At 42.6% G+C, this 15,668-nt stretch overlaps 1 protein-coding gene across 1 annotated transcript in view; it reads right to left on the bottom strand.

Moving 5' to 3' along the window:
- Window positions 1–1,579: 1,579 nt before the first annotated feature.
- The window catches only part of HIPK2 (homeodomain interacting protein kinase 2), a 258,216-nt gene continuing 244,127 nt past the window's right edge, over window positions 1,580–15,668 (bottom strand). The window contains exon 16 of the mRNA XM_020998088.2: window positions 1,580–14,238. Coding sequence (XP_020853747.1) covers window positions 13,771–14,238 — 468 coding nt within the window. The 3' untranslated portion in view covers window positions 1,580–13,770. The remainder of the gene's footprint in view (window positions 14,239–15,668) is intronic.

Below are 15,668 nucleotides of genomic sequence, written 5' to 3'. Positions count from 1 at the left end.
GGGAGAAGGACTAACACATATGGGAAGTACTAAAGAAATCTTACAAAGCACTCTGCAGACTACCTAAGGGCTGAGGAGACAGAGAAAAAGCAAACAGAATTTCGTGAGTCTGGGAATTACCTCTGACTCTGACCACTAGGGCTTCCTAAGGCAATGGTCTCACATCAGGGCCAGCATGGAGATTTCTATACTGAGGTCTGCTGGACTTCTGGGTCCCTATGCAAACCAGTTTGGTTCTTTGGGCTGAGATCTGCTCCAGTTTTTTTCCCTCACTAGCCCACCCTTTGGGACCGACACTATCTTTTTTTTTTTTTTTGGCTAGGCAATAGGGTTAAATGATTTGGACAGGCTCACACAGCTAGTAAGTGTCAAGTGTCTAAGGTTGCATTTGAACTCAGGTCCTCCTAACCCAAGGGCCCCGTTGCTCTATCCACTGCACCACCTAGCTGCCCCTGGGACTGACACTATCTTACAGCTGCCCAAGTCTAGCTTGGATTATGGATTCTTCCTAGGCCAGGAGCCCATGCATGACACAGTGTCTAACTCCCTTCTGAACCCAAAACAAAAATGGTGACCTTTCTCGGAGACCATCAGCTACTGATCTAGGGTCCCCTCACAGAGTATCCTGGACTAAAGCTCATCATCTGAGTTTAGGTCACACAGGGGTGAGGAATTTGTGGCCTTCTAGGTCCTCAAGTGCGGCCTTTGACTAGTCCCAAGTTTTATAGAACAAATCCTTTTATTAAGGGGATTTGTTCTGTGAAGTTTGGATTCAGTCAAAGGGCCACACTTGAGGACCTAGAAGGTCACAGGCTCCCCATCCCTGGTAGGATCTCAAATTTAACCTCAGAAATCAGTAAGCCTTCTAATGGATGGCAAGCTCTTAGTGATCTGCTCACTAATTAATAAATGTTTGTTGACTATGAAATCATTAGTAACTACATCTTCACACTCCCCAAGGGGCATAGGGGAAAAGCTATCTTGATAAAAGATATTATAGCAGTGCTGATGGCCATTTTGGTCAGGGCTCTCAATCATGGGGTCCTATGACTCCTTGGAATAGAAGTTTGGAGTTGGGCATCAGTGGAGAGTAGAAGACATGAACTTGGCAAGGGCTCTTTCCACAGGAACACTTTTGTTGGCCAGGAATGCCGGTGTATGACCTTGCTGAGTCAGTTTTTATTAATACCTAGACGTGGGGCATGTGATTGTCCAGCTCTCCTGTCACCAAGACCGGCATGAGAGCTGGCTGGGAGGAGTGGGTCGGAAGGCAGGACCCCCTGCTAGGAGGTGACAGGGCACTGTGTAAGTGCGCCCTGGGAGCCTGAGGGGGCAGCTCAGGTACAGGGGAATTTGAAAGCTTCTTACATGTTACTATGGACCAGTGCTACGGTTAAGAACACAAAGTTGGGCACACCTTCCTCAGTGCAGTGGGTGGCGTCGTTACTGTTTTAAATATTTAGCTACTAAGGGTTAGTGACTCCAAGAGATGTTTCCAAGACGAACTCTTTCAAGATCGTAACTTGCCTAGATACATAGAGATACATATGTCAAAGATCAATGACAGGGCCAAGCAGGGTTTGCAGTGATTTCAAACAGTTTAATGTAATTCCAAGACAAAGCGTGATTACATTTCTACACATATACAATATGCATATGTGAGTTTACAAATTTCAATTAATAACTCGTTTCACCTCAGAGACCGAAAAAATGATCAAAAAGAAACTGTGAGTAACAAGCTATAACATAGTTCACCACAATGGGACCCCCTTTCTCACCCTACAGTTAGTAATATTACAATTAAAATAACTATATTCTTCTATAATTTTTTCTGTTAAAATCATCTCATAAATTTACAATGCTATTATTAGTTTCCAAGACTAATATAAATTCACTCCATTTTTCTACAACGAAAATGATTATTAATTTAGAAGCACACGACGTCATGATGAAAAACACAAGCATTTTTTTAGTAGCAAGAACTTGATCAGTTAAGAATTAATTTTCTTGTAAAACATTCTAAAGCCAAGTAAAATATCCATTCTTATACCTATAATATGAGACTAAGGAATAGGTTACATATAGGTCTACAACACATTGGTTTGTCTTTTTTAAAAAAAGTAGACATTTATAAATAAAGAAAAAAGAGGGACAATTCACATAGGAAAAAGAGGTACACAAGAAAATACTGTTGCACGCAATAATTTTTTCACAAAGATTAACATGGATTAACACTTTTATTACAGAAACCATACAGTGAAGGAACACAATAGACCAGGGCTTTCACAGGGTTGCTGAGCTGAGATGACACTGTAGAGAAAGATCTATGTGAAATAGCAATGGGGAGGGAGCCATTTTTCTTGAGTTGGTGATAGAACATCAGTTTCTCCTCTTCCCTGTTACCATTCTGGGGAGTGAATCTTTCCAGAGTAGCTTGGATTCATGGGCAGTTGAAAGGTCAACATTTCTCTAGGTCCTTTCTCTTTTCCTCCTAATCGATTCCATTTTTGGAAACACAATACCATCTAAGAGGCTAACTAACCACCACATCAACATAGATGTGACAGGAAGATTCAGTTATTCTGATTGGCTGCTGCCCATCTGCATATCCCGCTGAGTGCTGGGCATCTGCAAACACCATTTCTACCCTTTAGTACCACTTGGAATAAGCGGCAGTCAACTGGAACAAACTGTCAGTCACGTCTGGTCTACCTGTATGTGTAATCGGTGCAGCCTGTAACATAATTTCACGGTATTTTTTTTCCTTTAAATAGTCTGAGTCTAATTCTAACTTTAAAAATGCCTCTTTCTCCTTAGTCATAAAGCTATACTTTTTCTCCTATCAGAATTTGGTTTGATATATATATTTATATATATATATACACACACACACATATATCAACATCTATATCTATATGCAAACATACAGACATATATGGAGATATAAAGGCTATACAGTGATTCTACCAAACTAGAAATTCTGCTGCCCCAAAGTGTAACTTCCTTTTCTACTTTATTTGGTTAAAAAAACAAAACAAAACATGCAGAGGATAAGGAGATGCCTTGGGGCCTAACGTGATTGTGCCCTGGATAATCCATGAAAAATCCTTTAAATGAGCAATAACAGAAAGGTTGGGGTGGGGGTAAAAAAAAGAAGCATATGTAATCAGTAAAATTAGAAGTATTGAAAGGAAAGTCACTTGCTTTCAAAGGGCTGGGGTACTTTATGTAACCATTTGGAAGATATGGAAAGCTCTGAATATGGTTAATATTTGAATCAAATTCCTTTTCATTTTGCAAACCCTTCCTATAACCGGAGCCAAGCTATTTTAAGTAGTAATTTAAAAAAATTCTTTGTATGGCTAACAGCTAGGCAAGACCACTCATTTTAGGGAGAAGTGGGTGAGTTTTTCCAAGCTTTTGACTGGATGCAAAGAACAACGGGTCATAAAGGCTTTTTTGAGCCCTTGATTTTTCTGCATCTGGGGCTACTAACTGAATCAACCTGGCACAGGGGGAGGCAGGAGCAGAAACTGGAATGGTCCTATTTCCAGGTTACCTATGGGATGGCAAACTGCCTGGTATCGATAACTTCCCAGGAATTTAGTTAGCAGCTGCAGTCACTGGGGGTAGCAGGGCCAGTAATGAACAGCAGGCAAAAAGTCTGGCTGGACGCTCCCAGAGAGCTAAGGCAGAGCCCTTCCTTCACAGAACTTAAGGAGGTATACCACTTTCTGTACTTTTAATCTCAAGAATATGGCTGAGCCCCAAAGCCAGTGACACAAAATTCATTTGGTTACTAAAAGGAAAACAAATCAAAACCAAACCAAACCAGGAGTACAATGGGGGAGGAGGGTGATGTTCTTACATCAAAATTCATAGCAAGCAAATAGTAATAAAAATATACAATCAAATGCAGCTTACCAGGAAACAGCAAATGCATTTTTCTTCTTTTCAGTTCCCTGGGTCTGGATAAAAACTTTTTATTTAATGGGCATCAACTGCTAAGGGATGAGATTTAGATCACAGCACTTTCTTTCCAGAATGACTGTCAACAAGGAAATAAAAGACAAAGAGAACATCAAAATCTTCTTCTGGGAGGGATTAATTAGAGAGGGAATCCAGAGTTCCAGTAATCAGACTCATAGGTGAGTTATGAACTATACATTCCAGCCCTCCCTTTGAGGGTCTTTAGTATCACTATAAATATTATCTTTGATTACTAGTAGGGCTACAGATTTCATTTGCTAAATGCTAAAATCCTCCAAGTTTTCTCCTTATCTGTTCCTATTTGCTCACTCAGGTCTCCACACACTCCCCAATCTTCACTGGAGGCTTCTTGGCTAAACAAGGTTTTATGCTTTTGAATACCAAATTAGACAACTGAACCAAAACAAAAAAGAGCTACTCTGACACTTCTTGCCTGTTTTCAAAGGGTAAAATGAAGGCTGGGTCTAGAGGACAGCACTATAACTTTGGGAAGGAATTAGCCAGTGAACATGGGTGTGGATGTCAGTTTCTATCAGGGGAAGAGATGCCCCCCTTTTACAAAGCCTTCTTTCAATGTTTGTTTCAAGCCCCCGTGCTCTGCAATATTACAGCGGGGTAGCTGGGAAATGTGTCCACAGATCTTATTTTTGGCTGGCTGCTGACGGCCATGTCTTGTGATGATAAAGAATTCTACTGAAGACAAAACTCACGGAGCCACGCGTCGTCTTCTCATCAGAGAAGAATTTTAACAGAGGGTGTAAAGTTAAAAACAGCGTATAAAATTTCCCTACCTGGACCCAGGCTTTTGGACCTCTTTAACCTTCATTCTACCTAAGACTTTCTCTTGAATATCTTATCTAAATCATACAGAATTCAATCACAGCAAAGGGAAAAAACTTCTGTTAGGCCAACGAACACAGCACAGTTAGAAAATACTTGCCTTATGTGGACATGGCCTCAAAGTAAAGAGGCAAACAAACCACTGGGGGTTTGAAGATGTCATCTACAAACAAAAATTTCCCTTTAAAAGTACCAGTTTAAATGTAAACTAGAAAACACCTTAACTATAAAATGTAGCCAGGTATCTGTTTAAGTATCCACAGTCAATGATTTAGTTTATACTAATTTAAAATGTGACTCTTTAAATATCTTCTAGAAGGCTAAAGTATTTTACAGTAGCTATAAACATATATATACGTACATGTGCATTTTAACATCACATTTGAGTACAACACACACAGTAATCTATTCCTTGGTTTAATTTTTATTGTAAAGAATCACTATCTTCAGAATTCACTCAAGCAACAATGACCAGGGTGGGCATTTATCATTATTTTCAGCCCATGGGGAGCCCGTAGTCTTTTTTTATCCCAAGTTCAAGCTGGCTACATGTTTTCAAAAAGGCTAAAACCAGGATGAATGCCCACATTTGAGGTAATTATTGCCACTAGGTCACAGTTTGTGTAAGATAAATGTATCTAAAACCTTCTAAAAAAAATCCTCAGGTGTCCTGTCAGAATTCCAGAATACCTAGCGAAGCAACCCAGGATCCTGAATTGTCATCAGCCGGGTTTGCTTCCCAACGGAGGCAGGAGTTCTGGAAGATTCTAGAACTCATGTAAACTACCCGAGAACTGAGGCAAAGCAGCCTGGAGCCAGTGAAAGCATTTTTAAAAGGAAAAACAAATAGGGGAAAAAGTATTCAAAGGATGTTCCACAGCAGTTTAACAGCTACCTTACAGAATTCTAGTCCTCAAACACTTCTGACTCATGTCACCTTTCAACTGAAATCAAGATGCCTCTGCATTCATGATTCCTCTCCAGGGCTCTTGAGACTGTTCCAACTGGATCCTCAAATTTGGCCAGGTTTCCTCAGGGCTGCTGCTTTTCCTTCTCTTTTGAGAGGGCTGCCTGCCTGTCTCAGAAAGGAAACCTCAGCTTTGTTTCTGGTTTTGAAGGGTTTTGTATTTGCTTTTTTAAATAAAGAAAAAGAAGCCTCTGGATGACAGACCTACACGTGGTATTTACAAGGTTGGTGTGAATCCTTCATATGGTTCCACCCACAGCTGAACAGTTGATCTGTTACGGAGATCAGAGTTGTCATAGTATTTATCAGTGCAGTAAAAAATAGCATTTTGAAAAAAATATACCTTTAGTATTGCCTTTCTTGGATTAACTATAAGCAAGCAAAAGATACTTTTTAAAAACAAAAGAACATATTTTTTTTCTTCACACTTAAGTCTGTTTAGCAGCACTGCTAAGACCGGAAGGATAAAGCTAATCCATACAGAAGAAACACGTTTCAGCTTTGTTATTTTCTAAAACCACTGAGCATGGCCTCAGACTAACCATAACAACCCCCCTCCCCTCTCCGTCTACTCCACAAGCCAAGCTATTTTGCCCACTCCAGCTGCACTCAAATTCAAGGCCTTTCCCCAGTTCTTCTCTTTTAAAAAGCCCAGCTTAAAGTTGCCCTTAGAATTCTTATTCCGATTTAATCCTACAATCAGAGTATGCAGCATTATTTACCTTTTGTTTAAGGGCTACTGTGGTCATGGTACAAGAATGGAGGGGGTGACGAACGAGTCTGGAACAGCCTAACATCTGGTTCTCCAGAGAAGCTGATCCCCCAGGGACAGCCTAGTGGTGATGACAGCCTCGACCTTGACTTGAAGAACAAAGCAACTTCTCCACTCCCACCCCCACCTCGTCCCAAAGGCCAGATTCACAACAGCTCTGCTCTATCAACTCAAGGACCTTTATGTGCAGAAAGTCACATTCCACGACTGTACATGCACAAGGTCACTGCTGGAGGATATGGCAGGCTACTTTACTTTTTTTTAAACAGGGTATTAAAGCTAGTTCTCCAATGTGGTGGCCTGAGAGTTGAGGCTGTCAAAGATTCATAGAGGGGTGATGCAAAGGGAGGTAGAAAGACCATGGAGGCAAAATCAAGCTAGGCCCTCTTCCTCCAGAGGGCACAGCCTCCCCTACCCCCACCCCCATTCACCTCCCTGCACATCTCTTCAGATCTGGAGGGGGTGTCTCTTTCTCAGACACCTACAAGTAGTAGGAAGCATTTAGAACACACTCCTACCCCTAATGGTTATCAATTAGTGATGAACTAAAGACTTTAAAGTGTTTCCTTTGAGTTTACACACCCCTGCAGGTTCTTCCAATTCCATAGCTCCCTGACTGAGATATTACTGGAACTCTTCTGTGGAGAATAAATGTGAGTTCTAAGGCATCAAAGTGGACTAGCAATGATGAGCTATGCCAAAGAGTTTCCAGTTGCATTTGATGCTCCTAATACTCGTTTCCAACCACAGGGAACGTTTATTTAAATTTGTATTGGATGTGATCTTGAGATGAGCTTTAGCCCCAGTATTATTACAGTAGGCTCACAGTTTGGGATAGCAGCAGTATTTAGTGTTGCTAATCTTCATATTTCTTTATTAGGTGAGTGTAGTTTTGAAATGAATGTGACAAAACCCCCCCACAACAAAACAACTTACAAATCAGGGGAGGGAGAGAAAGAGAAAAAAAAATGGAATTTGGTCTTTAATGATGTTATTATTGCCTGTAAAAGAAAGACAGGAACATTATTCTGTCTGCACATGATGATGGTTCTGCAAAGGTTTCTTTGGCTAAGGAAATGAAGATTTTCATCTTCCTTTCAAGTTTGGTAATGGGATTTCTGCTGTGCTCGGTTTTGAGGCTATGCCTTCTGAAATTTATCACAAAGAAAAGGAAACAAACAAACAAAAACAAGCACTGAAAGTGTCCCTGTGCTGGAATGTTTCATGGCAAAATCATGAGTGCGATGGGGTAGTGAAGTCCCAAACTCTAGTTCCAGAACAAACCACTGTTCTTCTGCTGAATTACCTTCTTGAGCAGAGGCCACCTACCTAGTTCCTTCTCGTCTTTCTGTCCTTTTCTTTCACAGCTGTCTGACAGGCCAGTAAGAGAAGCTATGTTTGCACATGTCCCCTCCCCTCTCTTGCTACCAGGATGGAGATCCTGGAAGCAAAGAACGGGGACACGGGATGCTTCTAGTCTTTATCCAACATGGACCACCAAGAATACTTCCTTAAGTCTCTTCATCTCCTTCCCTCCAGTTTCCAAGTAAAGCCTGCTCCATGCACACACACACACACAATCACACCCCCCAAATCTCTACCATAAGCTTATTCAAAAAGAACTATTTTCAGTTTTCAACTCCAAAGGTCAATTCAAGAAATAGCCATCTCTTGCTCCTACCGCTGCCCCTTCCTGATGGCCAATGGTCTTGTATTTTTGACAGGCTGGGTCTTTCCCTGAAAAGAAGAGAAAGCCCAGATCTTTTCCCCACCCTTAAAAAATCCTGCTTTCTAGTAAGGCTAGAAAAACAAACAGAGCCCACATTGATTGCCTGTCACTATTACAAACACCAATTTGGCCCGGCCTTTCTTTCCCCTCAGAATTAGAAGCACCAAATGCTCCATTTTGCAACTTCCATTGGCACTGTGCCTCAGATTCCACCACCATCACATCAGTCTGCCTACCCCCTTTTCCTGGAAACAGCTGCCATATCATGAAGGAGGATCTAGCCACAGAGATAGGTGTAATCATCCACAGGGTCCAGGAGAAACCAATCAGCCAGAGGCAAATGCACCTGCAAAAGAAGATTCAAGCTACCCATTTTTCTCCCCTTCTCATCTTGTTCTTCACAGCTTCTTCCAAACAGGAAGGAACAACCCCCTTAAAGATTCCTACAACGTTCGAGGTAAGCCAACAATTCTGTGAAATAGAAATGGGACAAGCCTAGCAACAAGTTCTGCACTTGAGCTTCTTGTTCTGACAGAGAGAGAGTCTGTACCTTCTCCAGACTGCCCAAGTGGCTCTGTGCTAAAAGTGCAGGGCTAGAAATTGTGAGGGGAGGATGTTGAATTGGAAACATGATTAGTGCTGCTATGTTGGGCTTGATTCAGGATTGTTTTAAAGTTGAGATTTTGGATTAAAGGTCTCAGACCTTTCTATAGCAGGTATTACTAGTCTAACAGATACCTAATATTTAAACCCTTCATCCTTCCCCAAGAATATGGAGTATGTGGCATTCTATTTTTTTAAAAAAGGACTATGTATATGGTGTATTGAGAATATTAGGGTGCTCAATAAATATTTGTGATGATGATGATAATGGTTGTAGGAAGCATTATTATAGTCCTATTCAATGATTTTATGTGGGGTCTGACCCATCACATCTAAATAACTTTCAACTATTCAAAGGTTTTTGGGTTCAGGTATTATCCTGTGGTTCCTTAAATGCCTACCCCTTCACATGTGTTTGTGCCTATGTCCTAAGTGGGACATCCCTGGGACTGTGTAGCTAAAGGGGAGGGTATGTCTAAGTGTGTGTAAAGTGAAAGGGGGGGGAGGGGACTCTGTAGTTACCCTGGGAAAAAAGTGTGCTTCCCATTTTCTCTTCTCACCCCATAGTGGTCATCATCACCCGACCATCACTGTAACTTCTTATACACAACAGTTTTCAGGGCAAGGGTACTGCAGTCTGACAGCTAAACTGGGCTTCTAGGGCAGCTGCGGGGCAGTAATGCTTGGAGATGGAGGTAAGAGCAGGAAAGGTGGTGAGAACGGTAACAAGGACTGAGACAGTTTTGATTCAGGTCCAATCATTCAGCCAATGAAATGTCTACTCAAAAAAACAGTTCCCAAACCAATGGAAATTCTGTATGCCAAATTATAAAATACGGTCAGTTTTTAGGTTTTCTGTACTCCATTCTTGCCCTGACCAATATAGATATTACTGGAAATTTCTAGTAAACAGAGACAAAAAGAAAAAAAAAATCCTACCTCTCTGGTGTTCCTAGCCAATCTTCTGTATTCTGTTCTCTTTTTGTTTCACATGATTAGACCCCTCTGATGGCCCTCATTCCACTTTTGTACTCAGATACCACAAAATGATATGGTTAAATTTAAGAAAGAAAACATTGAGATGCTGGAATGAATTCATTTAAAATTCAAGCTAAATATTGGCATTACTATAATAGTCATGATTACAATAAAGCAATGCTGTCCTTTCTCTTGAGAATATAAGTCACACTAAATTTTCATTGCTGACCTGATGAGGAAGAGATGGTGAGAGAGGGAGGAGAAACAGATGGAGAGGAAATGGGAAAAGGAACAGGGAATTTTGGACATGAACAATTTCCATTTTTTTTAATGGAAAATGTGCTTTTTTCCCTGGGAAAATCAGACCCTTTTAATCAGGGAAGTCAGAATTGGAATGGATTTGTTCTGGGGGTGCCCAAGAAACTAACATGGCCAACTTGAATTTAATTTGTTAGCTCCTGGACACTTTTGCATTTGGGGAGAATGCTACTGTTGGATAATCTACACATGTGCAATAGCAGACCGATCTTTCAAGGTCATGTAACTCTGGGAGATCTGCACTTTTCATTCATGCTCCCGACTTCCCATTTCCAGTGACCTCCTAAATGGCAACCCCTTTGTCCTAAATGAAGGTGAGTGGTACTGTGGTATCAAGGCGAGTGGAAATTTGATCTCTGCTGCAACCATTTTCCAGTCTGCCTAACACTTCAGTCAGTCAACAAGCATTGCTTGAGCTCAGATGGGGTCCAGGGCCTCAAAGGGGTAAAAATGCTCTTAGACATGCCCATGGGGAATGTGGCCTAACCTTAGGCTCATTTGTATTAGGGCTGTTTACTCCTCTGTTTGGAGAGATTTTTCTTTGTAAAATTTCTAAGATGTGTTGGGGAGGAGTGAGGGAAGTTTCCAGAGTTCCTTTACAATTAAGAGCTAAATTAACAACAGCTTTACTGAGATGAAACGGAATTGTCATTATGAAAACATTATTTGCAGAAGATGATTAGGGAAAGTCTGTAGTTGAAGAGCTGTGGAGGGGTCGGGAGGTGAAAGCAGAGGGGATTAAGAAAATGTGACATAGAGGTCATAGGATCATATATTCAGAGCTGGAAGGGACCTTGAAGGCCATTGAATCCAACCTCCTCATTTTAAGGATGAGGAAACTCAGGCAGAAAGAAGTAAAGTGACTTGCCCAGGATCACACAGTTAAAATCCGAGGCAAGATTTGACTGACTTCCTGACTTCCAAGTCCAGGTACCCACTGTACCCCTGGGGTAAAAGTTGGGATTTCTTTCGATGATCTCTTTGTACTTTTGAAACCTGGATTCAGAGTCACTTTCAATCAAAGGTCTGGAAAGAATTTTTAAATGTCCTGTCAGTACCAGAATATTGCTTTCGGTTTCCGTTAATCAAATTCTGAGTGGCTCTCTCTGCTTGGGGAAAATATTCCCTTGACCTGTATTCAGAGGCCCTGAAGAAACTTCCAATATTTATCAGTGGCTACTAGATATTGCTTGAAGCAACCCTGCTGCAGTGCAAAAGAGAGATATATTTTTCAAACTCTCTGCTCCCTGGCTGGGTAGTCAGTCCCAGATAACAGTGAAGTTGGGGTGTTCCTGTGGAACTACTCCCCCACCCCCTAAGCCCTCTGCAAACCAGGGGCTTAGAGAAGATGGGGAATTTGAGGAAAGAATTTAGCAGCAAAAAGTCTAGGCTGGTGGTTTTTCTGTGGGGTTGGGGAGGGGGAGAAGCCAGACAAGCAGGGTCTGGGAATAGTGCAAGGGTAAAGCAATGACAGCAGGAATTGGGGGAAAGGAAACTTGGGTGTGGGGACTGAAGAGGGGCTGAGAGACTGAATCACAGAGCATTAGAGCTGGGAGGGACCTTAGGGACCATCTGGCCAAAAAACTAAGGCCCAAAGACGTGGCCAGCCTGGCCAAGGTCACATAGTAAGTAGAAAAGTCATGAGGAGAAGCTGGATTTCCTGACTCTCAGTCAAGACCCTCTGAATTCCTGACTGGGGGGTAGGGGGGTGGGGTGGAGGGAACAAGGGTGAGAGAAAGGAAGAATGAATAGCATGTGGAATTTGCAGGGCCTGCTCTCATCCCGAGTCTGTTGTGACTTCTGGTGAAAAATCCCTATTCTCTCAATGAGTGGCTACATTTCCCCCTCTTTTAAGAAAAGAAAAGAGACAGTAACCTGACAAAGATCCCTCATTTCTAAAGCAGAGGTGGGCTACTTGTAATACTGTCCCACAGACTTCTGGTAACTGAGAAGGTGGGAATGTCTTACTTCTCAGGCCAACCAATGAAAACCTTACCCAAAGCCCTTTTTTGATTCTGCTACCACTTCTTCTATCCAACTCTCCAAAGACATGTAGGCTCCTTCCAGCTCCTGCAAAGCCTCCCTGACACCCAAAGTTAGCAAACAGTAGAGAGGACAGCTAGCCACAAGAAAACGAGGATTAGGAGAAAAAGAAGAAAAAGCCCGAGCGAGATTACAACAGCAAAAAAGAAGGGCTGAGATCGTATTCTGACTAGCCTCAGGCAGTTTCTAGGAGTACCAGCGGAAGTAAACCCTTCCACCACATCTGTAATTTGGTAAGGCACTAGGAGGGAATGATGTAAAACTAAGACTGTGACAGTTGTAATGGCTGTGCCGAGGAACACATCACAGAGAGAAGGCAGCGTCAGCTCTCTATGTCTCTCTTACTCTCACTCACTCTCTCTCTCTCTCTCTCTCTCTCTCTCTCTCTCTCTCTCTCTCTCACGCACACACACACACACACACACACACACACACACACAAACTTGGACAATCACATTTGTTACATGCCTATGTTATATCACTTTTTTGTGCAATCACATTGAAGAATAATCTATTGGTATCACTGAAGTTGAACATAAAGAAAAAAAGGGCTACAGTGCTACATCCTACATGGAGGTGGGGAGGGAGAGGGTGGGCTAAAATTTCTGCTACCTCCTACATGGCTAGGGATTCAAAGTGAAAATAAAACTCCAACAGAAAAGAAAACTCAGAATTTCAACATACATTATTAATGACATTTTAGGAATAACATTGCTTAGGGATTGATCCAGAATGCTCAGAAGGGAAAATGAGACCCTCTCCAGGAGATCTTCAATCATGCTGCCCTTCTCTGATTATGTCAAACACGAGTACGTGAATTTGACTCAAGACAATGAAGAGCCTGGCTTGCCCCACTCCCACCCTCACCCTCTTCTCTCCATCCCCAGAATGACGACTACATATCAGCACCCGTGGATCACTGCCTGATGCTCAGGAGGGCTGTGGACCCTTCAGAGTTCTGGAAAAATCCCTTTTTCTTATGTTCAATTGATTAAAAACCTATTGGATTTCGGTTTCAGGTGTCCCTGACAGCAACTGCTTAAATGTCACTTGCTGTCATATGAAAATAATCTTTCAAAAGTCTATAGGTAAAGTTCTTCAAAAACTGGGGCCCCAAATTCTGGGACCTTCCTGCTGCTCTCTTCTCCTCTCCAGTTTGGTGCAGAATGGATACATGATTCTGTGGTTTTTTTTTTTTGTTATTGTTTTTTCCTTTTTCTTTTTAAAAATAAAAAGCATAGAATAATTTCCCCTCCTTAGTCCCTTCCTTTTTCAAAATGTCTTTCCTCTGTCCTCTCCTTCCACTTCCTTGTTCAAGTTTCACTGACAGCCCCTAGCTCTCACTTCCTTACCTTTCCCACCCCACTCTCCTACCCCATTCACATTGTTTGTGAGCTGCATCCTTCTATATAAAAAGCAGCCTTGCTTCCACCTCAATCCAAGGCGCTCCCTTTCTCTCTCCTTCTCCTTTCTTCCCCTCCCTTCTTTCAAACCTCCCTCTCTTTACCCCTCCCTCCCCCATTCCAGTGTTTATATGTAAGGGTACTGGTTGACCTTGGCAGGGCTCAATGGGTATCCAGTGTAGACGGTGGAAGCTGGAGAGGCGCTGATGTAGGTCTGGTGGGCAAATTGAGCTTGATATTGACTTGGGTGGATGGTGGGTGAGGGTAGGACTCGAGGCCCCATGCTAACAGGGACTTGGTGAACGATGCTTGCTGGGTAGGCAGTGTGCTGCACGGTGTGACGAGCAGAACCTTGGGAGGCCACGAGGTGGGCTACAGTGCCAGTGGAGCCCAGAGCAGCAGGGGTGGTGTAGGTGTAGAGATGTGGCTGGGTAGGGAGGTGGGCAGCAGCAGCGGCAGCCAGGTGAGGGTGGACTGTGCCATGACTGGGGCTGTTGTGCGGAAAGGAGTACGGAGCCTGAGCAATTGTAGGAGTGATGTAGGCTTGTTGACGCCGGTGAGGTCCGGCACGATCCGTTGTGATGTGCTGCTGGGCCTGAAAAATAAGAAGCACCAAGACACTGGGTTAGACTCTCTATCAGGCAGGGGATAAAGGCAGAGAGATGGCAGGTGGGATGTTTGGGGCTCATTAACTAGAGTGCTGCTCCTATAATTCAGGAAGATTGTAAAGCTCTGGTCCTAGAACTGTTAGCAAGTTGCACTGTGACTTTAGCCAAATCATTTTCCCTTGGTATGGCCAAAAGTAACACTCACCTTCCTCACACCATCCTCCCAAGTCCGCCAGACTTGCAACTTAAGTGTCCTCCACAACTCAGCACTATCTACAGATCCAATCAATTGATTTCACCTTTAGAACATCTCTAATATATACCCACTTCTCTCTTCTGTTACTGTCATCACATAGTGCAAGGCCTCATCTCTCTGCAGCTGGATTACTGTACTAAGCGGCTGGCTGATCTGTCTGTCACAGCTCCTCCAATCCATCCAACCCATGAAGCTGCCAAAGTGATTTCCTTAAAGCACAAGTCTGATCATGTCACCCCCTGATTCCCCAAACTTCAGGGACCCCCTATCACCTCCAGGATCAAACAGAAAATCTCGTTAGGCATTCAAAGCCTTTCAGACCTGCCTCTGCAATCTTTCTGATCTCCATGCTCTTCTGTCCAGTGACACTGGGCTCCTCGCTGTTCCTTAAACATGATACTTCATCTCCTGACTCTGGGCATTTTCTCTGGCTGTCCCACAGGCCTGGAATAGGCTCTCCCTCCTCATCTTCACCTCCTGACTTCCCTGACTTCATTCAAGGCCCAGCTGAAATGTTACCTTCTACAAGAGGCCTTCCCCAGTCCCTCTCAATTCTAGTACCTTCTCCCTGTTGATTATTTCCTATTTATCTTATATAAAGCTCGTCTGTACACGATTGTTACATATTGCCTCCAGGCAGGTAGGATTAGAATTAATTCATCTATGCAATAACCCTGTGATATGGGTAAGGGTTGAGAACAATATTTTTTAATGCTGAAGATGAGGTAACCTAAGGCTGAAGCTCTGAGGTAATTTTTCCTGACAATAAGGTGTTGCCTCACCAAAAAAAGAAGGAAAAAAAAGGTGGTACAGTGGTTAGAGCGCCAGGCCTAGAGTCAGGAAGACTGGAGACCTCAGACACTTACTAGATGTGTGGCCCTGGGCAAGTCACTTCACCCTGTTTGCCTCAGTTTCCTCATCTGTAAAATGAGTTGGAGAAGCAAATGGCAAAGCACTCTAGTGTCTTTTCCAAGAAAACCCCAAGAGGGGTCACAGAGTCAGACATGACTGAAACCAACTCAACAACGACAATAATAATCACTAACATTTATGAAGTGCTTACTATGTTTCAGTTACTGAGCTAAAGTGCTTTACAAATATTATCTAATTTGATCCTCACAACAACCCTGTGAGGTAGGTGGTTATTATCCTCACTTCACA

The sequence above is a fragment of the Phascolarctos cinereus genome, unplaced genomic scaffold (genome assembly GCF_003287225.1).
Source record: "Phascolarctos cinereus isolate Bilbo 61053 unplaced genomic scaffold, phaCin_HiC Scaffold_1;HRSCAF=81, whole genome shotgun sequence".
NCBI classification, from domain to species: Eukaryota; Metazoa; Chordata; class Mammalia; order Diprotodontia; family Phascolarctidae; genus Phascolarctos; species Phascolarctos cinereus.
Note: the sequence above shows the minus strand (reverse complement) of the source record. Positions and strands in the feature narration are given on the sequence as shown.